Source organism: Monodon monoceros, unplaced genomic scaffold (genome assembly GCF_005190385.1).
Source record: "Monodon monoceros isolate NGI ecotype Baffin Bay Population unplaced genomic scaffold, NGI_Narwhal_1 Super_Scaffold_7, whole genome shotgun sequence".
NCBI lineage: Eukaryota > Metazoa > Chordata > Mammalia > Artiodactyla > Monodontidae > Monodon > Monodon monoceros.
The window spans coordinates 5,155,441-5,176,464 of NW_021703784.1; the positions used below are offsets into that span (position 1 = coordinate 5,155,441).

The following is a 21,024-nucleotide window of genomic DNA, read 5'->3' on the forward strand; positions in this document are numbered from 1 at the left end:
GTCAGACACTCCTATTTTTAGTCTCAAGTCCCGGAAGGGACACGGGAGTGGAGCGGCTGCCTCACCCAGCTGTGGGCGTTTGGTTGTGTGCCTCAGAGAAGCTGTGCGCCCTTCCAGGCCAGATGACGAAGAGAGAATTTTGGAAGAGTCATCCAACTGCCTAGAACCTCTGACTTTGGGCTTGAGCAACTATTCCTTTCAGCTCTGCAACAGTTCCAGACAAAAAAAGCAGAGGGGTGGTGACGGTACTGAGAGAACTCTATGCCAAAGTGTGGCTGTGTGGAGACACCTTTAGAAAGGAGGCAGTCACGCGCTTGGAATAGCCGAGAATCAGACGCGTTTGGTTCTTCCATTCTCAAAAATATCAAGGACAAAGTGATTTCTTGCACTTCGTTTAATATACATTTTTATGCACATGAGAGTTTAGAATTAGACCTGCTTCTTACCACTTACTAGCTTGGTGACCTCCATCAAGTTACCCAATCTCTCTAAGCCATAGGGTCCTCCTATATAAAACAGGCTAATAATAACACCTACCTGATAAGGTTCTTATGAGGAGTCAATAAAATAATACACACAACTGCTCGGAACAGACCTTGGCTCAGAATGAATGTTCAATACACGCTAGGTATTATCAAGACTATTTTTGTATCTTTTCTCCCACAGACACAACGATGACACACAATAAACTCTTTATAAAAGAGCTTGGTGGGCATTTGCCTTGTTCTCTGGAATTAGAGTTATGAATGGGTTCTGCTGCAATAAGAAATAATCCTCCATGACTGGAAGGAGGTTAAGAAATGGAAACAAGTGTTCCAAGGGAAGAGAAAACAGTCTCTGGAGTAAGACCAAGAATGTCTGCCTCTCTGTCCCTGACATTCTCGGCCTCAGGCGGAAACCTCACGGCTGGAGCAAATAAAGAAAAATGATGGTCTCGGAGGACCGAACTGCCTGAGTCATTAGTGCAGATGTAGCTGAGAGCACGAAGCTTAGATAAACCGCACTTATTAAATTTCCCCCTCGGTGAAAGTTCTTCCTTGGGCACACGTGAATTCCAGAGGAAACTCCCAGAAAGCCAAGAGGAAGGGTCGTTTGACCTCTGCAAAGCTTGCATGAAATACATATTTCATGGTAACCTAGGAGAAGGATTTTGCCCTGAAGACTGTTCTTGGTTCAAATTTCACTCCTAGAAGGAGAGGCTGCCTTCCCCGTGGAGGGGCTGATTTGGGGTGTCTGACCTCCTTCCCAAGGGACCAACTTTCCCTTCTCTCCTCCCATTTTTTACTTAACCAGTTCCTCAGGCTACAGAGAGTGGCAAGGCACACTCTTTCCTTAAAGGAATTTGTTCAGATGCAAGAAGGTCCTCCCTGGAGCCTGACCTCTCACTCTGTGGCTTTGGATATCTCTCCTTCTTTGAGTCACCTTCTGCGTGGGGCGAACACCACCTTGTCAGAGGAAACAGGCTGTGATGCTAGGAGGGAAGCCAACACTCTCGGGATGCTTGTCGTCGTGCACCGGATGCTTTCTGTCTATCCTCTCACTTAATTCTCACACAGATGATGAAATCAACATTCAGAGAAGTCAAGTAATTTGCCCAGGATCACGTAGCCAGAAAGCCCAGGAGGCAGGATGCCCGTTCTGGTCTATCTACAAAATCTGCTCTCAGCCCAGCAGACCCTGCAGCCTCCAGGCTAAACCGAAGAAACAGACAACACTCACCTATGGTGTTGGAATCAAGACAGTGGCTGCCTTTGGGGAGGAAGTGGGGGTGATGGAGCGGGGCACACGGGGGCTTCTAGTCTCCCCCTTGACCTGGAGGGACTCATATGAGTGAGTGGATTCACTTTGTGATAATTCCTTGACATGTGCATTTATGATTTTTGCACTTCTCTCTCTGTGATACTTCAATTAAAATGTTTGTTGCCTTATCTGTTTATGTATTTACATACGCATGAGGGCTTCTATGTGTATCTATGTATTGGGGCCCCGAAGAGCACGGAACAGCTGCTGCTGAGAATGGAATAGGCTCTCCAATGTGAAAGCACAAGGACAAAATAATTTCCCATTGTCGCGTCCATCCGTCACTCGTACAGTATTTGGGATCTGAGAGAGGATGGAAGTGAACAGAGTGAAGCTTGCAGGTGTGGGTGGAGCCCAGCAATCGGGCTTTCTCCAGCTCCACATTCCCACGAGCGGACCTGGCCTTCCTCTGGGGCACCTGCAGACGAGACAACGGCCGTCTGAGCGCCAAAGCCTTTGTCTCCCGCCTTGCAGACACCTTGCCAGCCCCACTGCCAACCTCTGGAAACCGGGCTTCCTTTTTTCTGCACTGCCATCAATGGCTCTGGCTGGAGGGTGCAGGCGGGCAGGGAGGAGGAAGGAGGCTCTGTGTTCTTTTTTTTTAAATTTTTTTACAACTTTATTGGGGTATAATTGCTTTACAATGGCGTGTTAGTTTCTGCTTTATAACAAAGTGAATCCGTTATATGTATACATCGGTTCCCATATCTCCTCCCTCCTGAGGCTCTGTGTCCTGAACAACAGACCTGGCTGACGACTGAGTCCCGGGATATCTGGCCTTTTGTTCTCCTTCACCGGTCAGACCCGGCCTGGAAGGGATAATACTTCACTGGCTTAATTGCCCAGAGCCATCACCTTTGCCGGAACATCTGAGGCGGCTGGTGGGGACACCACAAAACGCAAAATGTGTTTTCCATTACGTTTAAATTAAAAATGGGAATCAAGATAGATACCTTTGCTGTGGTCTCCCTGTCACCCCATATATTTCATTTCTCTAGCGCTGCCACTATTTCCAAACGCATTTTCTTAGCATTTTTCATGGGTCAGACGCAGACAGACAGACGGAACACAACTTTCTGTAAAATGAACAAAGGCTCTTTCCTTCTGTCTCTGGCCACCCCACCCAGGACCTTTTGCGCTCCCAGAGACCCCAAACTCCCCCCAGCGGCCCTGGGTCTGAACTGCCGTTTGGGGACAGCTCCCACTTCCTTTGAGGTCCGTCCCAATCTTGCCTTGTGACACCCAATCTCATTTCCCGCAGCCCGAGACTGTAAATACGGCCTCTGCCTGCATGAGATACTGAAGGCGCCGCGCGGAAGAGAGATGGGTAGAGTTGGGGTGCAGATAGGTTTGGCTTAATCGGCCTCATTCCAGGAGGCCACAGGGAAGTTTTCGGAAAGCATTTATCTCTGGGTACAAAAGAAAACAGAAAATGCTGTGGGGAAAGCGGCCTGGCCCTCCACATGGGAGCCCCAGGGGCGTGAGGCTAATTCCACAGCAGGGGAGGGAAAGACCGGGTGGCCCAGGTGAGCGGGCGCTGTCTGTGCAGCCTGGCCTCTGCTCTCAGAGCGTGAGGCTGTGGGCATAGCTGCACCCCGGGCCTTAGGAGGCCTGGGTCTCGGACACCAGGCTGCTCTCCAGGGGCTGGGCACGTCTGAACCAATTTCTGAAGCACTCCAGGCCTCATTTGCTTGGGCTTTAAAATGGGGATTTATAATTAGTTGTCCATGGTGTCCACAAGGGGGCACCCTGTCTGTCCCGTAAAGTGAATGACACCTGGGCAGATGCAGCCTGAGCCCAGGTGTCCCCAGGAGACTCCGGAATGATCCCAAGAACTGTGGGCATCTCCCGAGACCCGGCCCCCACTGTCCTCCTCCCATTTCAAGTGCAGGTGACATTACAGAGGGATGGTATAGGGTACAGTCACTCCGTCTGGGCCAGCTGAAAAGCCAGGGTATGGAGAACAGGAGCCTCCAGGCAGGCCAGGTAAATCCTAGCACGCCAGACAGGAGGGCTCAGGACACTTATTTCTTCTCCACCCTGGAAAATACATTTTTAATTTGAAGTTTGGTTTTTAAAATTTGAAAGTATAGCTCCTGTTCTGACAACCCGAATAAATACTCGAGCACCTTTGGTGAAAGTGTAAATTTGGTGTCAGAGCTTCTTAATCCTACCATGTCCTTTTTTCTACTAAAGTCCAGAAAGCTCGGACGCCTCTGGAGAGGCGCAGCTGCCTTGCAGTCTTCTGACCCGGGGCTAAGTTAGAAGGGCTCCAGTCCTCTTCTATCCTCTCTCCTTAGCCCCACTGCACTTCCTACCTCTGTGCTGAGGAGCTCAGCTCTTTTCCTTTCCACCTCTTGCCAAAGTGGAACTGTTTGAACGCCACCCCCTCCTCCATGAAAGGACATATGACAATGCACGAGGCATTAGCACCCTTCTCCCAGCCTCAACTCAGCTGCCCCAACCTCTCCCCAGAGCCCTGGCCTCCCTGCCTCCACACAAAACATCCGCTGGAAGTAAGTCTGGAAAAACAATACAGTGTTTGAAGGCAAGTCGGTGGGCCTTGCGGGGTTCCCAGCAGTCCTGAGAGCAGACAGCCACCATGCACGTGACCTCCTGCAGGCGTCTCAGTGGATCCCCCCCCAACCAGGGGTCCCAAAGGCTGCAGCTGAAAGGGGACCCCAATTAACAAGAGGCATGAATCAAAAACTGTTTCCATGATAGCAGATCATTTTAAGTCTAGGTTCCTCAAAAGGCCTCTAGAGTAGTACAACATTATGCTGGGGCAAGTTGTTTTGAACCTTAATACAAGTATTTGAATTTTTGCTTTTGCAGGCAGAGATGGTTTTGCGTCGTTGTCAGACCCCTTTATATCTTGCTGTTGCACTCAACTTTGTATCATATATGTGCTTTGTTCATCTCCACTCAACTCTGGAAATTTGCTCCGCTAATAAGCTCCTTTCTGGAAACTTCATATTATTATTTCTTTGGGGGCATCTTCCTTAATGTCTACAAATTCTCTTAGAAAGAACGAAGAGAATAAATCCACCCTTTTTCATGCCCTGCTACATACACCCACAAACCCAACCCTCTGGTGTCCACTTCTTCCCAGCGTGCTTATTCCTTTGCTCTTTCTTATCTGTCCTTCTCCGATAGAAAGCCTCGACAGTTACCCACGACCACCTTATGAAATTCCTTGGCCTTCTGAGCATAGGTTGGTCTTGCTTCAGGGTCTGTGGCTTGGGTTCTTCTGTGAGAGGAAGTCCCAGCGGGGACTTCAGTTGTTTATGGACCCGCCAGAAAGCAGGGCCTGGAATCACATGGTCTGAATGGGCTCTCCCCACATCAGTCAGAACGTGCTTGAACGTGCCCTCAACAAGGGCATCTGATAACTGGGCCCTTTAAGTGCTCCAAGCTCTCTGTCCACACTGCCGTCCATCTCTTCTCCCACAAAGTGATTCCCGGACCTCCCGCCGTATGACACCAGGAGGGGCAGAAAGGCAGAATCGGTCAGCGTTTTTGCTTTGCTGGTCTCTCCTTCTCATGCCCAGCTTCTGTGTGCCCACTTCCACCTCCTGCCCTGCCCAGCTAGCATTACTGCAGGACTCTGTGCAAAGATCCTTTCTAAAAATATTCTATAAACACTTAAAGAAATACAGATTGTTAGAAAATGCTCATTCTCCAAAGCTCAGAAAAACTGGGTGGAAAACTGCCCCCGTTTTTGAAATTGTCATTTCTTGGGCTGACCTCATGTTGCAGCAAGACTCAGACATGAGGTCATTCCTCTGGTGTTAACATACACTGCATCACCCACACAATCCCACTGCTTACCAGACGCCTCGGAGGGTGACTGGGGAGCCCAGAGGCACCAGTGGAAACTTCCGAAGGCATTTTCAAATTTTTTCATTTTTACACCCAGGGTGTGTTGCCCCTACCCCACACAGTACACTGTTGCAGGAGACAGAAGATTACAGGAACGGTGAGCTGAAGACCCACCGGACAACGGAACACAGATGAAGAACTAACTAACCCAGAGCCCAGGAGACCCGGGAAAGCGGCCCGTGGGCACTGTCCAAGGATCTTAGCGTTAAAGGGGCTTTAAAATCATCAACCTCCTTCTTTCTGAAGCTGAACTCCTGCAAGATTCCCAGCAGCCACGGACAGCAAACACTGCACCCTGAGGCTGCCAGTGGATCTTTGGGCAGGGCTGACTGTTAGAAAGCCCCCTTGTAGAATGAATCCACAACTGTTTTCCTGTGGCTTCAACTTCCCCATCTTAGGACCATCTTTTCTGGCCACAGAACAGTCCTTCAGTACTTGGGGTCACCGATATACCACCTGTATTTCTGGTGAAGAGTTAAGGCTGAGGTTATTAGCACGTTTATCAAAATTCTGTTCTGATGTGTATGTTTCATATCAGATGAAATTCATATCAAATTGATGGGGCTTGGCAATAGAGAAGCCTAATCCTTTGAACAACCGCGCACTTTCTTTCATAAACTCTCCCTTTCCAAAGCTCTTTGCCTTCTGACTCTGCCAGGAGAAAGCTTCCAACAGATCCTAACCCACCTGTGGCATCTGCTACACTTCCTGTTTAGTTGGGAAGGGTGTGTAGGTAACAGCGGGTAAAGGTGGGTTAGGGGGTGCCAGAGTGACCCCAAGAATAAGAGGAACTTAACGTGTAAATATTCAAAAACGTAAATCTAGAGTTTACTGTAGGAACTTTAAATCATCGCTCAAGACAATACCAGCCCGGGTGTCCATCTATTTATAGTTTGGGGCAAAGTAGTTTCTGGAAAGTGGTTCTCATGGGAAGAGTGTGACTCGCCTCTGGCAGACCCCACGGGGCTGCAGCTCCCTACTTTTTCTCCATTCCTTGTTTTCCTTCCCTTGTCATGGCAGGACTGGGTCAGTCCCCTCGCAGGGTCTCTGGGAGCCAGTGCGACCTTGGCAACTTGACACCCGGATGGGCTGCTCCTATAGCAACCGCCCAGCATAAACCGACAGACCGGGACCCTATCTCCTTTCCCTGGGTTGGCTCCGTGGGAACCACTCTTCATCCTGAGTGGCTGGGGACTTGGGCTGCAGCCTCTGGGGGTGTTTTGCTGCCCAGAAAGGGAAAGGACCAGGCACTTACTTTCCCTGAGGTAGCTGAGGTGTGACAATAGCACTTCCGTGTTGTAGAGGGAGGTGGCTCGGAGGAAATCCTCCTTGTTCAGTTTACACAGTTCCTTGCCGTCCATGTTCTGGAAGAAAGATGTGTCGATCTCCATCAAGCCATACTCCTTTATCGCCCACTCCAGCCACTGCCTCACGTGCTCCTGCGTCCACAGCGTGGGGTCTGCAGGGGAGATGGGCTGTTAGCAAGGCTGCAGGACGCAGGGTTCCACCCCTTCTCTGTCTCTGCCTCTCTCCTCTGTCTTTTCCTCTCTCCCTCTCTCCCCATCTCCAACTCTCTCCCCTCCCTTCCTCTTCCCCTCCCTTCCCCCTCCTCAATCCCCCCTCCCCCCAGTGAGAAAGTGGTTCCCTCCCAGATGGTCCTCCCAGAATGCCCATCCGGCCCCGTCACATCTGGCGCTGCCTGAACCACTTAGCGCTCTGGAAAGGTTCTTAGATGTCTCACTACGCATCTGGACAGGACACTCTCTTTAAAGCCTTTGAAGGGCAACCGAAACCTCTGCCTGAGAAATGGTGGCATCAAAATGAAAACAAGCACAGTTTCCAACACCCAGGGCCACCATCTGTATCTTAAGAACATCAGTGATTTCACGGAAGAACAGTGATCTGTCCGATGGCTGCAGAAAAGAAGATGTACGTGGACACTTGGACCACGATTCCATGTGTGCAGTTGGAAAACCCAGTGGTGTTAGTCTTAATAACTTAACCCCAATCTGGGTTTTCTCCCTTTGGAGACAGCTGTGTTGAAATTTCTTTAAAATCATCCTGACAAAGTTTTTAGGATATTTAAATCCCCAAAGATGGGAAATGGGGAATTCCCTGGTGGTCCAGTGGTTAAGAGTCCGCCTTCCAATGCAGGGGTCACGGGTTCGATCCCTGGTCTTGGAACTAAGATCCCACATGCTGCAGGGCAACGAAGCCCTCGTGCAGCAATGAAGACCCAGTGCAGCAAAAAAAAAAAAAAAAAAGATGGGAAATGGTGTTGGAGGGAGAAAACATTTTAGCTCTCAAGTGAACATACATAATGTAAGGACTGAGGTTGTAAGGTCTCCACTTGGGACCCTCAGACTCCTCCCCAGCCAGGTGTGTGTATATGGGGAGCATGTGTACTTTGAGTGCCGGTGATGAGTTCTAGCAGGTTCCACGCTAGGTAGAGCCCTTATATCTTATCACGTATCACCATGTCTTTCCTTGGCCCCCAATTATTAGAGAGTCCAATATGCAGTTAAATATGCTTATCACAGAAGAAAGCTACATGGGTCTTGCACTCATGGATGATAATCCACACGAAACACTAGGGCAGGAAAGCACGGAATTAAGCAGCAGATTTTTCTTGTGGCAGTTCGAGAACTCGTGGGCAGAAGGGGTCACTGTGGATTTGGAGTCATGGAAGGCTTCCTGGAGGAGGGGAGATTTGATGGTCCCCAACTTCTACTGGGCCTGTTTTATTGGACTGCTCACTTGGTAGGAATATCTGTGCTACCTCTCAACCACCTCACCTCTCATTCTGAGGGTCTGTGAAGGCTCCTGGCAAAAATGGGAGCAGGTCTGAATGATTAGGAGGGGTTGTGGGGAAAGAAACAAGGTTCATACCAACCACCCAGAGCCCGGTAACTCATAACACTCCAGATTCTGAATGCCTCCTAGGTGCCCGCTGCTCCACGTGTGCTAATTTTCACTCATCAAGAAAAGCCTGCAAGGTGGCTTTTCTCTTCGTTTTGCAGTTGGGAAGTGGCGTCTTGAAAGCTTAAGTCCCCAGCTCAACCTTCAGTCCCAGTCTGAGCTGGAATTCCAGTCAAAATCCTCCCAGGACTGCACTTAGTTGAGGGTCCCCCACCCCAAGGCTCCTCTCCTCTCCCCTCTCACCATCCTGCCTTAGCTCCCCCGGGAGGTGCTCTGCCATCACCCCAAAAAGCGGAGCTACTCGGGGCTTCATTGTACAAGTCTGTATCTCTCTCTCTCTCTGTCTCTCAGATAAATTTCTTGCTCTGTCTTACTCTTTTGCTCTCCAGGAACAATCAGGCACGGACCATTGGTAAATGGAAATAATTTTGCACCATTTCAGAATTCTAAAGAAAAGTGTCCTGGGGGAACTTGGATTACGTAGCATATTGTTTTTTTTTCATCAGCTTTGCCTCTGCCTCTCCTAATCCCTCACTTTGAGTATCCAAGGCCTCAAATACAATTTTACACTGTAGATTTTATTTATTTTCTTATTTCCTCCCTTGCTTTGGGCTCCGTCACAATATTCTTTCCCTTCCTTTTACAGCACACTGAATTATAAATTTTCCGCTGTGGAGCATGCTAAACTCTTCCAAATATATTTCCTGGATGATTGAGTCCTAGTTTCTTCCCATCGGAACTTGGAACTGGTGGTGAACTAGGGACCTCGTTTATACTCGTCTTAAAATCCCACCATAAATTCAGTTGGTTGTTCCACTGATGCTTTATTGCCTTGATGTGTGGACTTGCCCAAATGAGACTTTCTGTTATGTCCAGGAGGCTGACCAACATGTGTGAGGATAATGCTTCAAGACCCAGCCAGAGGTGAAACAATGAAGTGAATTCCTAGGTAGGGAATTCATGACACCAAGTGCTTTGGAAACCCTTTGATAGGAATTTATGCTATTTTAATTATTACTGCTGGGGTTACTCTGGCCCCCTAAGACTGCCATCCTGATACTCCTTTTGAAAGTATTTCAACACCACTTCAGAGTTGAAGGGTCAACCAAACAGTCTGGTCATTTCCCCCCCACCCCTTCCCTACCCCCGCCCAAAAGTGACTATGGAAATGAAATGGTGTCAACATTTGGCTCAGAGACAACCTCTGGCCTCTTAACTCTTCTGTCCTCAAGATCTCCTCCTCATGCTGGTCACTGTTTAGAGGAGCAGTGTGGAGGTGGGAGGGTGGGGTTTGATTCCAAGTCAGCAAAGGCCTGGAGAGGTTCGGCTCCGATGGGGGGAGTCCAGAAGTTTCCCTCCAGGCCAGCTTTAGCTCAGCATCATTTCTGCCTTCTTTCTATAATAAAGGAGAAGGCACCATTTTCTTGCCTCTCACAAATGCACCTGAGCTACACACGCCTAGCTGGTGTTCCCGGGGAGGGGAGATCGGACGTTACAAGATAGAAGTAGCATCACAGGGATGAGGCCATCTGCACAGCGCCTGGCACCGAGAGGCACTCAGTATACGGAGCTATTCTTCCCCTTCCTCTGTGAGGTCACGCGCTTGTGGAGAAAGGAAATAAACATGCTTTCTGAGCGGTTTGCAAGTCCTGCCGGGCACAGAAAAGTTCCCGCTGGTCCCCCTCTCTCCTGCCTCACCTGTTCCCACACCTCCTGCGCCTGCCACCTTGAGTTTGGCCCAGCATACAAGCGTGTGGCTGTGTTCCTAGGAGACGGTGACACACAGCTTCCCATGGAAAAGAAATATACAAAGAGCCTAGGACGGAGCGGCCCGTTGCAAAACCACACCTTCTAGACCAAGCCGCGGATTCCTTTGGATTACCTCAAAGAGACATCTAAGCCTTGGCTCTCAGACACAACTGCATTTACACTTTTCCAAATGGAAGGGGTTGGCCTCCTTGGTAAACTGATTTTGGTAAGTCATTCACTTTGCTTCAGATTTGGACACCCTGGCTCCTTCTACCTGGCATGGACTCTACACATAGTAGTTTTTCCTCCCTTTTCAACCAGGCAGCTGAGTTCGCCAGCCGAGGTGGAGTGTCCAGCCAATGCACGGAAGGCTTGAACAATGATTTTATCTTCTGTAACCAAAAGCACCAATACCTAGGAAAAATCGCCTCTTTTTACCTCATGACGTACCTGGCCGCACACATGTTCAGGCTCTCCTTCTGTTAAATACAGTTACTTCTGTTTTGAATCTGGAAGAGCTGCCTGCAATTTTGGAGAGGTAAGACCCTGCAGATGCCAGGAAGTGCATGCCTGATGGACGGGACAGACCTCTGTAGCCACTCTTCTCCTTAAAGGCAAGGGTGGGCACATCTGGGTGTCCCCGGGATTCCTTTTGGGTTCAGAAGGCCTTGCCTCTCCCCTCTTTGCAGGCCTCGTCCTGTGGAACCAGGCACCAAGGCTAGACTCTGTGATGTGACCTGTTTGAGGGCAGGGCTTCCAGAATCTGCGCTTCGGGGCTCTGGTGACATTTGGGAAACTGTCTTGGAGGGCAGCCAGGGAAGAAAGTGGGAAGTGCAGCTTTCCCAAGTAAGCATGTCCATAGAGAAGAGGGCGCCAGGTGGGGGCGCAGGTGCCCACCGGGGCGACTAGCCCAGAAGATTGAGGATGCGGGTGGCAGCCAGCGAACTGGGTCCCAAAGTACCTGCAGGGACGATGACCCTCCTCTCGTTGGTGGTCATGTTGGGGGGAGGGGGGCCGTTCTTCTCGTCCATGTAGCTGTTGTAGCTCATGGCGTTGGACTCGCCTCCGCCCACTAGCTTGCCGCACTTGCTAACACTGCAGTCCACCGGAGACTCCCTGGAGTAAGAAAAGACAGGGCCCAGAGGAAGTGATCAGCGTCACTGCCACCGCTGCCACCGGCACATCCGTGGAGCCGCTGCCCAGCCCCGTTTGGTGGAATGACGAGGACGAGGACGCTGCTGACGCTGCTTTATTTCTATCCACGCGGCCACCAGAGTTTTCTCCAAATCCCAGCCCAGTCCTATAATTACGGTACTTAAACACTTTCTGGCAGCCCCTCGCTGCCCTCAGACTGGAGTCTGGGCCTCTGAGCTCGGCACTGCTGCCCTCCCGCTCTGCCTGCAGCTGACGCTTTTAGCCTTGTGGCCAGGCGACCTACGGTCCCGAGGCGCGTGCACTCGACCTCGCTCCCAGACAGGCCTTTCCCCGCTCCCAGAGCACCCTGTTTCTGCCATGGCTCCAGGACTTGTCACATGATGTGAGGGTTAGCCTGGCAGGTGCCCTTCCCCTGGCTGGATTGGGAGGTTCCTGATGGTGCCATGACTTTTTTTTTTTTAAGTTTTTTAAAATTATGGTAAAAGTCTCATAAAACATACTATTTTACCCATATTCAACTGTACAGTTCAGTGGCACTAAGTACATTCACGTGGCTGTGCAACTCTCACCATCATCCATCTCCAGAATGTTTTACCTTCCCAAACTGAAACCCTGTCCCCAGCAAACACTGCCTCCCCATTCCCCTTCCCCGCCCCCCATCCCCCGGCCCCTGGTAGCCACCAGTGTACTTTCTGACTTTATGAATCTGACTATTCTAGGCACCCCGTATAAGTGGGTTTTAGACAAATACACCTTTTTAAACCCTCTCTATAGTGCCTTACAGAGGGGGTGAACCATCACTGTTTTTGGAGTGAATTATTTCTGTTGCATGCATATCATTTTAAAGTGTTTCTCATACAATGTTCTGTTTGAACTTCCCAATCACCCGCCAGGATAGGCATGGCAAGGGTTAATATCTCCTTTCTATGGTTAAGGAAACCAGAGAAGTACACGGCCAGGTTAGCCCCTGATACTTTGCAGTGTGGGAGAAGAGGGCTTCAGCTCAGCGACGAGCATCTGTCCGGTGACTGAGCTGACATCTCAGTTGTGGCCACCTGGTGCCCACAGCAGCCTGGCAGAACACTCTGCCTACCCCGAGCCCAGGGCCATGGAACTGCCCCCATCAGGCACGCCCAGGCAGTGCCATCCTACCCTGCCCTCGCTTCCCCTCAGCCCCTCCAGCAGCAGCAGGACTGAGGGAGGTGACTAGAGGCCAAGGAAAGGCTGTGGCCCTGTCTGGAGCAGGGAGCATCAGCTCTGGCAACCTGGGAGACAGCCAGTCCTTGCAAGAGCTCCAAGCCAGGCTTTCAGACCCAGGAGTTCAGATAAGGTTCAGATTACCGCCGGCCAACTCCGGGCCGCAGAACCTCACAGGGCTTTCCAGAGGCCTGGCCGCTGCCCTCCCTCACTCTGCTGTGGGCAGGAACAGACCATCCCGAGGCCTTAAGGACCAGGGTTGTGCCAGATCGACCCGCCCGTCCTGCGAAGGCCGAAGCCCCGCGGGCAGGAGAGCAGTCGCTGAGCCGGGAGCAGGGAGTAACAGCTTGGGAGGGCGGGGACTCGGCAGGGTGGGGGAGGCCAGAGCACATTCAATAAAGAAAATTAAATGAATTTGTTTCTTAATCTGAAAGGAAAAAAATATTGAAGATCACTTATCATAGCTGGGAGATAAATGCCCCACTGAGATATTAGAAGTCAGACGGTAATTTTTTCCTGATGTCTTACAGAGGGGAACATGGGCTGAAAATGAAAATAAGATGTATAACTTACACATGTTAGAATTTAAGGTTTTACTATTCGCCTACTGTTTTTCCAGGCAGAGAACCAAGAACCAGCCGTCAGAGCCCCAGATTGTTAAAGGTTTAATGTCCCCATAGCAGTCTGAGAGGAGGCAGTAGCACATCGGGGCTTTGCACCAGAGTTTGGCCCTTTGGCTTCTGGTGGAGAAAGACTTGGCCTGAGATGAAGCAGTCCCAGAAAGACCCTGGTGCTGCGTCTGAGCGCAGCTCTTGCGGAGCTGGCGGGGTCTCCTTCACCCTCCTCAAGGCTAACCGCAAGTGGGCGCATGCGCACACAGGCGCATAGGCTACCCATGCAGGCCCACGCACACATGCACGCATGCACGCACACGCACGCACATACATGCATGCACGCACACGTACACACACCACCACGGCCTGGCAGCCTTTCCCAGCATACTTGTCCATGGTGAAACAACCCGAGTGCAGCAGAAGTTTGGAGGATTAAGTTGGCCTTTAACCAAGAGAGCAACGTTTTCATTGGCTGGAAACGCAGTGCAGAGGGTGAGGTTGCCAGAGCACACACTTCCCCTGGCGGGGGCCAGAGAACTTTCTGCGAGGGGGCGGGGCCAGAGAACTTTCTGCGAGGGGGCGGTGTCGGGTGGGGGCGGGCGTGGCGGAAGGGGACTTGCCCTCCGCGGGCTGCGCCCCACTTTGTGAACATCGGGGAGACAAATTGTGAAAATTCTTTTCCACGTCAGCTGGGCCTCTGGGGATTTCTGTGCCCAAAACGGACCCCTTGCCATGCAGTGGTGAAAAGTCAGACCTCAGAAAGCATCGCAATGAAATGACCCCTTATGCCATAGGTGCCTGGGGCAGGGCCAGTCCCTGGGGCCAGGAGGAGAGAAAAAGAAATTTGGAAAGAGGAATTGTTTGGTAAAAGCTGCCTGGTATGTCACCTGGTAAGGAGTCTGAGCACTGCGGTGAGAGAGGCACCTGCTGGGGGGGGGGGCGTGGCCAGGCCAGATCCCCGGGGAGGACATCTGAACAGGGTCAGGCCCCGGGTTCTCCTGCTAGGGTGACCACGGGGGCCGGCCAGTAATGGGAACCTTCTCATTTCCTATCGCAAAGAAGCGGCCATATTTCAGGGTCCAACCCCTCCCCCGCCCCGTGTTCGCACCTGCTCCCCAGCGGGGCAAGGTGATCTGCTTGCCCTCTCGCCCGCCTGGCTGCTTCTCCTCTGGGAACAAGGCCCTATCCTTGGTCCCAGAGCCTAAGATCTGCAAAGGGGCGCCCTAAGGGAGAAGCCCTGGCCACCACCCTGGACTCCGCCCTTGCGCAAGCCGGCCCTCCTCCGACCTCTGGGAGAGAAGGAGGGAAAGCCATGCCCTCACCACCCACCTGCCGCGCTCCCCTCCACGCTGGGGCTCTCGGCTCTGTGACTCTGCAGGCAGCACAGGCCTCTCTCGAGGCCTCCCCAGCTACTGCGAGGAGGGGCTGGGGGGGGGGGTTAGTGGGGTACAGGTGAAGCAAGCATAAAGGCTGCTCTTTAATGAGGCAGCTGGTGCCCGTGAAGAGGCCCGATGACAACAAGGGGGGGCACGCACGGAGGGAGAGAGGTTTTTGCCATTCAGCTTGCCCATAATGTTGCTGGTTTGTACTGAGACCTGTACTTACAGCTAGCATGGGGTCAGGGCCCACAGGCAGCGGATCGCACTGGGACAGGTGACAGGAGGGCCTGGGGCTGCCACAATAGAGCGGGGAGGAGGTGGTGGCTCTGAGCGTGTAACTCAGAGCATCTCCCGTTCAGCCGTGGCTCAGAAAGCCACGCAGCGGAGGCCACAGCAAAGGAGTTGTGACCCTGCAATCTTGTCCTTTCTTTTCACCACTGGACATACCCTCTTTACTCCTCTGGTTTTACTTGTGTGTGTTCAGGGAACATTGCTTTAAAAAGGCTACTGCTGGTTTCCAGAAGTGCCTTGCAAACTGTCAAGTGATTTAAAACAAGATGAGAAGTCTTGAGTATTTGGATAAAAGGAGATTTCAAAGACTTTGCCCAAAGATAACCCCTTCAGACTATGCAAACATCTTCTCTTCCTTCCCTTTCAACCCAGAGCAACTTAACTCAGGGTATGTCACCCAGACCCACAGATCTGCAGCCCAGGCTTACTGTCAATGGATACGCAATATCCACACAGCTAACGTGAGGTCCCAAGGGCTACTGGAGCCCTGTGGTTGCATGAGGACTATCAGGTGTGTCTTCCACATCATGTGTGTCTTCCACAACATGTGTACACTGTATGGAAATTAAGCAAATCTGTGCTGTCTTTAGGATTTCCGTAGGAGCCATGCAGAGATGTGTGCATATGTCTTTTTTGTTTTTGTAAAGGAGATGCAATATGTTAAAAGCAAATTTCAAGACAAGAAATCACCTGTAGTAAAGCCATCACCCTAACTCATACGTAGTAGATGCTCACAGCTTCTCCAGAACCCTGAGTACGCCTCCCACCCAGCTTATGTGTGACATGCTTCGTATTGTGAGGTTCAGAATTTTAGGAGGCACCTTAGGAAGGGACTCTGCATTCGGAGGCAGAAGTGACAGGGTGTGTGAGGCTCGTCTTCCTGTATGTAGAACTGAAGTCTGTAGGTGTCGAATAAGGGCATCTGGATCCTGCTGGCCAGTCTAGGGAGCGTCGGGGCAGACTAATGCTAAACTCTGGTCCAGCAGGTCAGGCAAGCGGGTCTTTGCGTTTCCCCTCTCTAAGTTGATATATTTTTTTTTCCTTCATGGGATGTTATCCCCAAAACCCGTGGTTGGGACAGGATGAAGCTGAGAGTTAATTGCAGACCACAGCTTGGATCGAGATGCTGAAGTCTACATCCAGCGCAGAGCCTGTGTGCCACACTGTTTGAAGAGCAACTCATGCTAACAGATTCAACAAGGGGAAGGTACAGAGAAAGAGAGCGAACCTTCCTCAACGCGGGCAAGCTCGAATTTCAATGGGCTCCTCAGACCTCCGTCTCTCCACCAGGCCCTGTGACTTGGCGGCGGCAAAGGAAGCAAGAAGGGTCTTGTAGCTTTAGGTGCACGGAATACCTCCTCCAGTGACACATGTATCTGTGGGGTCTCTGATAAGCATCAACTAACTCAGAATCCCAAGTTAACAAAGAACACAGAGAGAATTCAGTGAATCACGGGACAGTCCAAAACATTCTAGCCCAGCACTGTCCAATCGAAGGGGCCACATATATAATTTAAAATTTTCTAGTAGCCACATTTTTAAAATAAAAAAGCAAGGTAATATGAATTTTAATAATATATTAAAATGTATTCATATATTAATTCAATACCACCCAAAGATGATCATTTCAATAAAAACAATATAAAAAATTAATGAGATATTTCACTTTTTTTCTACACTAAGTCTTCTAAAGCCAGTATGTTAAAATATATTTCAAGCACATGTCCATTTTGCATAAGCCATAGTTCAGGTGCTCCAAAGCAACATGTGACCAGTGGCTACTGCGTCGAAAAGCACAGATTCAGTCTCTTAGCCAAGAGATCCCAAATTTTACACTCTGGTTTTTTCATCTGAAGTTAGGAATTCTCTTTTGCATTAAAAGTACCATCATCAGTGTTACTTGGAGGATAGAAGCACAGAGTGGCAGGTGAGAGATTTAAATAGGCCAGCATCTGTTTCATCACACTGTTTCTTTTTGAGTTTTCAAATAATGGGATCTGAAGTGGTTCCGTCTTAAGAAAAGACATTTTTTCTGAAAATCCTTGCTCCCTGCTACCCACCAGTCCAGTTTCCATGTGAGCACTTAGAGAATATTTATGAGGTGCCAGTGACGGCTGCGCCTAGCCTGCCTGGCTCTGAGAGTCCACTGGATCTTCTTTGTTTCCCAGGAGGGGTGAGACTACATCAGTCTCAACCTACTCTGGTCAAGACGGGCAGATCAAAAGCAGGGGCTGCTTTGTGTAACCAGAGCCAGGTAGATATCACATCTGGTCCCTGGGGTCTTCACACAACTCGCCTCCAGCTGGCTTCTGGTGTGACCGGAGCCAGGGACGAGCTGGCAAGGGGGTTCTGAAAACCGATTTCCTTGGGGGACCCTCTTTGCCCAGGATTAGTATCTTGCAGTGTTTGAGGCTTCCCTGGCAGTAGGGGAGGGAGCAGTCAGCTCACAAATGCAGGCTCACCTGAGCACAGACACAGGCTGGTCTGAGGCGCTGCCAGCTCACTTGGGTCTCTGTCCCGGCTTGTACACGGATGACCCACGTGACTATAGAGGAACATCTTCACCTTTGATTCGCGTTAGCCACGCGTTCATTCACATATTTAACAACCGTGTGTTGAACAGCCAACGATCACGTGCCAGGTGCCGCCCAGTAAACATTCGAAGCCCTGCCCACGCTTTAGTGAGGGGCGTGCTGAGAGCCGGGAAGGACCCAAGCAGGGTGAATACTGGCGGGTGCTGTTTTAGATCTGGTGGTCAGAGAAGGCCTCTGAGAAGGGGACATTCTGGCAGAGACGTAAAACAAGTGAAGGAGAGAGTCAGAAGACCAGATGGAGTAGGAATGTTCCAGAAAGAAGGAACACACGTGCTTGGCATGCAGAAGCAGCTAGAGTCTTGTGTGGCCGGTGTGGACGGAAGGAGAGAGATGGGGGTGGAGGGTGAAGAGGGTGTCAGAGGGATGCTGAAGGACTTTGGATTTTTGTCATAAGCCATTAAAGGATTTTGAGCAAGAAAGTTAAATATTTTGAAAGGAGGACTCTGGCTGCTGTCTGATGACGAGATTTCAGGAAGGCAAGAGGAAGTGGGAGGAAGAAGGGTGCTCTCAGGTGGCCTAGAAGGAGAGGTGCTTGGATGGGGCAAGGGCAGTGGAGGGGAGCGGGGGTTGGATTCAGGCTACAACAGACCAAAGCCTGTCCAAGGGTGGATCTGGATTGCCGGCAAGCATCGGGAGTGCCTGTGTTCAGGCCAGTTTGGGAGGCCTTGCTGAATGGCCCTCCATGCTGCGGGGTGGGTGTCGGCAGACGTGAGACGGTGGCAAGGGCACCACAGGCAGGCAGAGGGGGCGGAAAGGTGGGCCGCGGGGGGCCAGGATCCGAGAGCCTGGGCTCCGGGGCCAGCACCGCCTTCTCTGAATCCTTAGGCAAGTCATACACCACCATAAAGCCCACTTTGCCTCTGCATGTCAGACGCAATTACAATATGGACTTCAAGGGAGAGTGGTGGGAGCAAATGGTAACGTGGAAAGATGTTTGACAAACTCCGTCTTCCCTGCGCTGGGGGCAGGTCATTACCCTCATTCTCTCTGTGGAGAGACACTCACTCACTGGAGGGGTTCCCGGCTCGGATCCCCTGAGCCTCCCTGAAATCCTAGAGGCTGGGGAGGTGGCTGGGATCCCAGTGGCTGGTTTGGGTCAGTGGGGTTGGAGTGTGTTGGGGCCGGGTGTTTCCACAGGCAGGTCCGAGACCAGGGCCATCCGGGGGGTGCCTCCCCACCACCCGTGCACCCCTCCTGCTCTCTCTAGACTTGTTTCCTCCGTGACCTCATCCACCAGCATAGTTAGAACTCTTCCACGATGATGCCCAAGCCTAAATTCCAAACCCCAGTAGTATCTGAGCTTCGGTTTCCAGGGCCTCGTAGATGTTTTTATCTGGATGTCCTACTGATTGCTCCCGACGTATCTGATGGGCAACACTGACATCCCTACTCAAAGCATGTCCTCCTCCTACCCCCGTGACTGCTGCTGGCACTGTCCTTCTTGGAAACATCCAAGCTTTGCCAATCTTCGATTCTTTCCTCTCACAAACCCCTCCCCCCAGTGCAATATTTATCCACCTAAGCCCCATGAATTATCCCCCGGATATGTCCCTCATGTGTCTTTCCGCTTTTATTTCCACAATCAGTGCCATCACTCTAGTTCAGAAGCATCTAATTTCCTACCTGGGATGTTTCACTAACTTCTTTACTTATCTTTCCGACTCTCCCCTCCCCACTCTCTGTGTACAATGATCCTTAGCTTTCAAGTCACAGATCTGATGATGTTCAGATGTCACGTCTATGTTTCAAGTGGGCGTTTGCATGTGGAATACATTCCCTATTTTCTTAGCCTGTCCATCAAGGCTCTCTTTTTTTTTTTTTTTTTTTTTTTTTTTGCGGTACACGGGCCTCTCCCCGTTGTGGCCTCTCCCGTTGCGGAGCACAGGCTCCGGACACGCAAGCTCAGCGGCCATGGCTCACGGGCCCAGCCGCTCCGCGGCATGTGGGATCCTCCCAGACCGGGGCACGAACCCGCGTCCCCTGCATCGGCAGGCGGACTCTCAACCACTGTGCCACCAGGGAAGCCCCAGGGCTCTCTCTTAATTTCCGTTTTTATCTCCCTGTGCTGTAGGCCCCTTGGCTTGCCTGACGTTTCATGAACGAGGCTACCATTTTCTCTATTTTCGACCTTGGCTCATGACGGTCACTATTGGGATATCCAGCACTTTCCTAGTCCAGGGCCCTATCCTGGGTCCTTTCTCCTACAGCATCACTGTCGACCCTTGTAACAAGCCTATGGAAGAGTAAATGCTCCAGCCGTGCAGAAAGGAGGCCGCTGGTGCTCAGAGGGACCCGTAACTGGCCCACGTTCAGAGGCAGGACTGGACCCTGGGCCACCCGTCCCCCAGGTGTGCTCTCCCTCGTCGCTATGATTTTCTTCTCCTCAGTCCTCTCTTGTCCATCTCTATCTGCAAAGTCTTCCTGGCCCAGGGCGGCACTAACTCCCAACACACTTTCCAAGCGTGACATGTCCTCCCTCGCACGGGGAGCCCTCAGGTGTGTTCACCCTCATCATCCTGGACTTTTACTCCAAGAATGGTTTGGTCATCTTTGCTCCGGTGAGACCCACCCAGAGAGGCCAAGTATCTGGAACAAGACACGGAAGAGTATCTTATTGCTTCATTATCCCTAAGAGGGGCTGCACCTGGGCCTGACGTAACGTAGATGCTCCAAAAGTGCCTGTTAGTGTCGTGGGCCTGAGGGCTGCCTCGGAGCCCAGAGAGCAGGGGGGCTTCCGGCCCTGCTCTGCCGCGGCCCTCAAGTAAGCCTCTCACCCCAGCTCTCTGGGGACTGGCTCGGGCCCCCCCGGCCCAGCACCAGAGCCCCATCTGCTGCAGACACCCCTCGGTGCCACATCTGCTGACTCAGCCCCAGAGGAGCGAGCCGGGGGTGGGGTGGGGTGGGGAGGGGGCCCTGGGCAGCCCAGGCCTGGCGGGCTTACCTGGACCCGTTCATGTGGTCGTACTCCCGCTTGACACTGACCCTCACGGGCTGGTTCATCCACTCCTGCTGCGGGGGGAGGGGGTTGATCTTGTGGGGCTGGCCGTAGTCGGGACTCCCGGAGGCAGTCATGTCGGCCTTGGGGAGATGGGCCGCCGGTCCGTAGGCGGAGTCGAAGAGGGACTGGTCGTCGCTCACCACCGACAGAGCCTCCTGGAGGGCAGAGAGGAGACAGAAGCCCGGCGTCACTCTTCAGCCAGCACCACTCCCCACCTACCCTCCCTGGGAACCGGCGGGCTGGCCCAGGGCTTCCCAGTTGCACAAGCTTGATGGGTTCTCTGCAGGGTACCCTGGGTGATGAGGCAGTCTGGGGAGTGGAGCGGGGATGCAGACCGCCGGGAGTGTGTCCATCTGTTGGGTCTATAGGCTGGGACTCCCAGAAAGGAGTGTGGGGAGCGGAAGGCCAGGAAGAATGGTCACACAGAGCACATGCGTGGGTTGGGG

At 51.7% G+C, this 21,024-nt stretch overlaps 1 protein-coding gene across 6 annotated transcripts in view; it reads right to left on the reverse strand.

Annotated features, from left to right (window-relative positions):
* Positions 1-21,024, reverse strand: part of FLI1 (Fli-1 proto-oncogene, ETS transcription factor) — a 120,335-nt gene that overhangs the window by 30,429 nt on the left and 68,882 nt on the right. For all 6 annotated transcript variants that reach the window (XM_029206949.1, XM_029206947.1, XM_029206950.1 and 3 more), the window contains 3 exons: positions 20,522-20,733; positions 11,312-11,466; positions 6,938-7,141 (listed from right to left, as the gene is read on the reverse strand). In XM_029206949.1, the coding sequence (XP_029062782.1) occupies positions 6,938-7,141; positions 11,312-11,466; positions 20,522-20,652 (490 nt within the window). In that variant the 5' untranslated portion in view covers positions 20,653-20,733. The remainder of the gene's footprint in view (positions 1-6,937; positions 7,142-11,311; positions 11,467-20,521; positions 20,734-21,024) is intronic.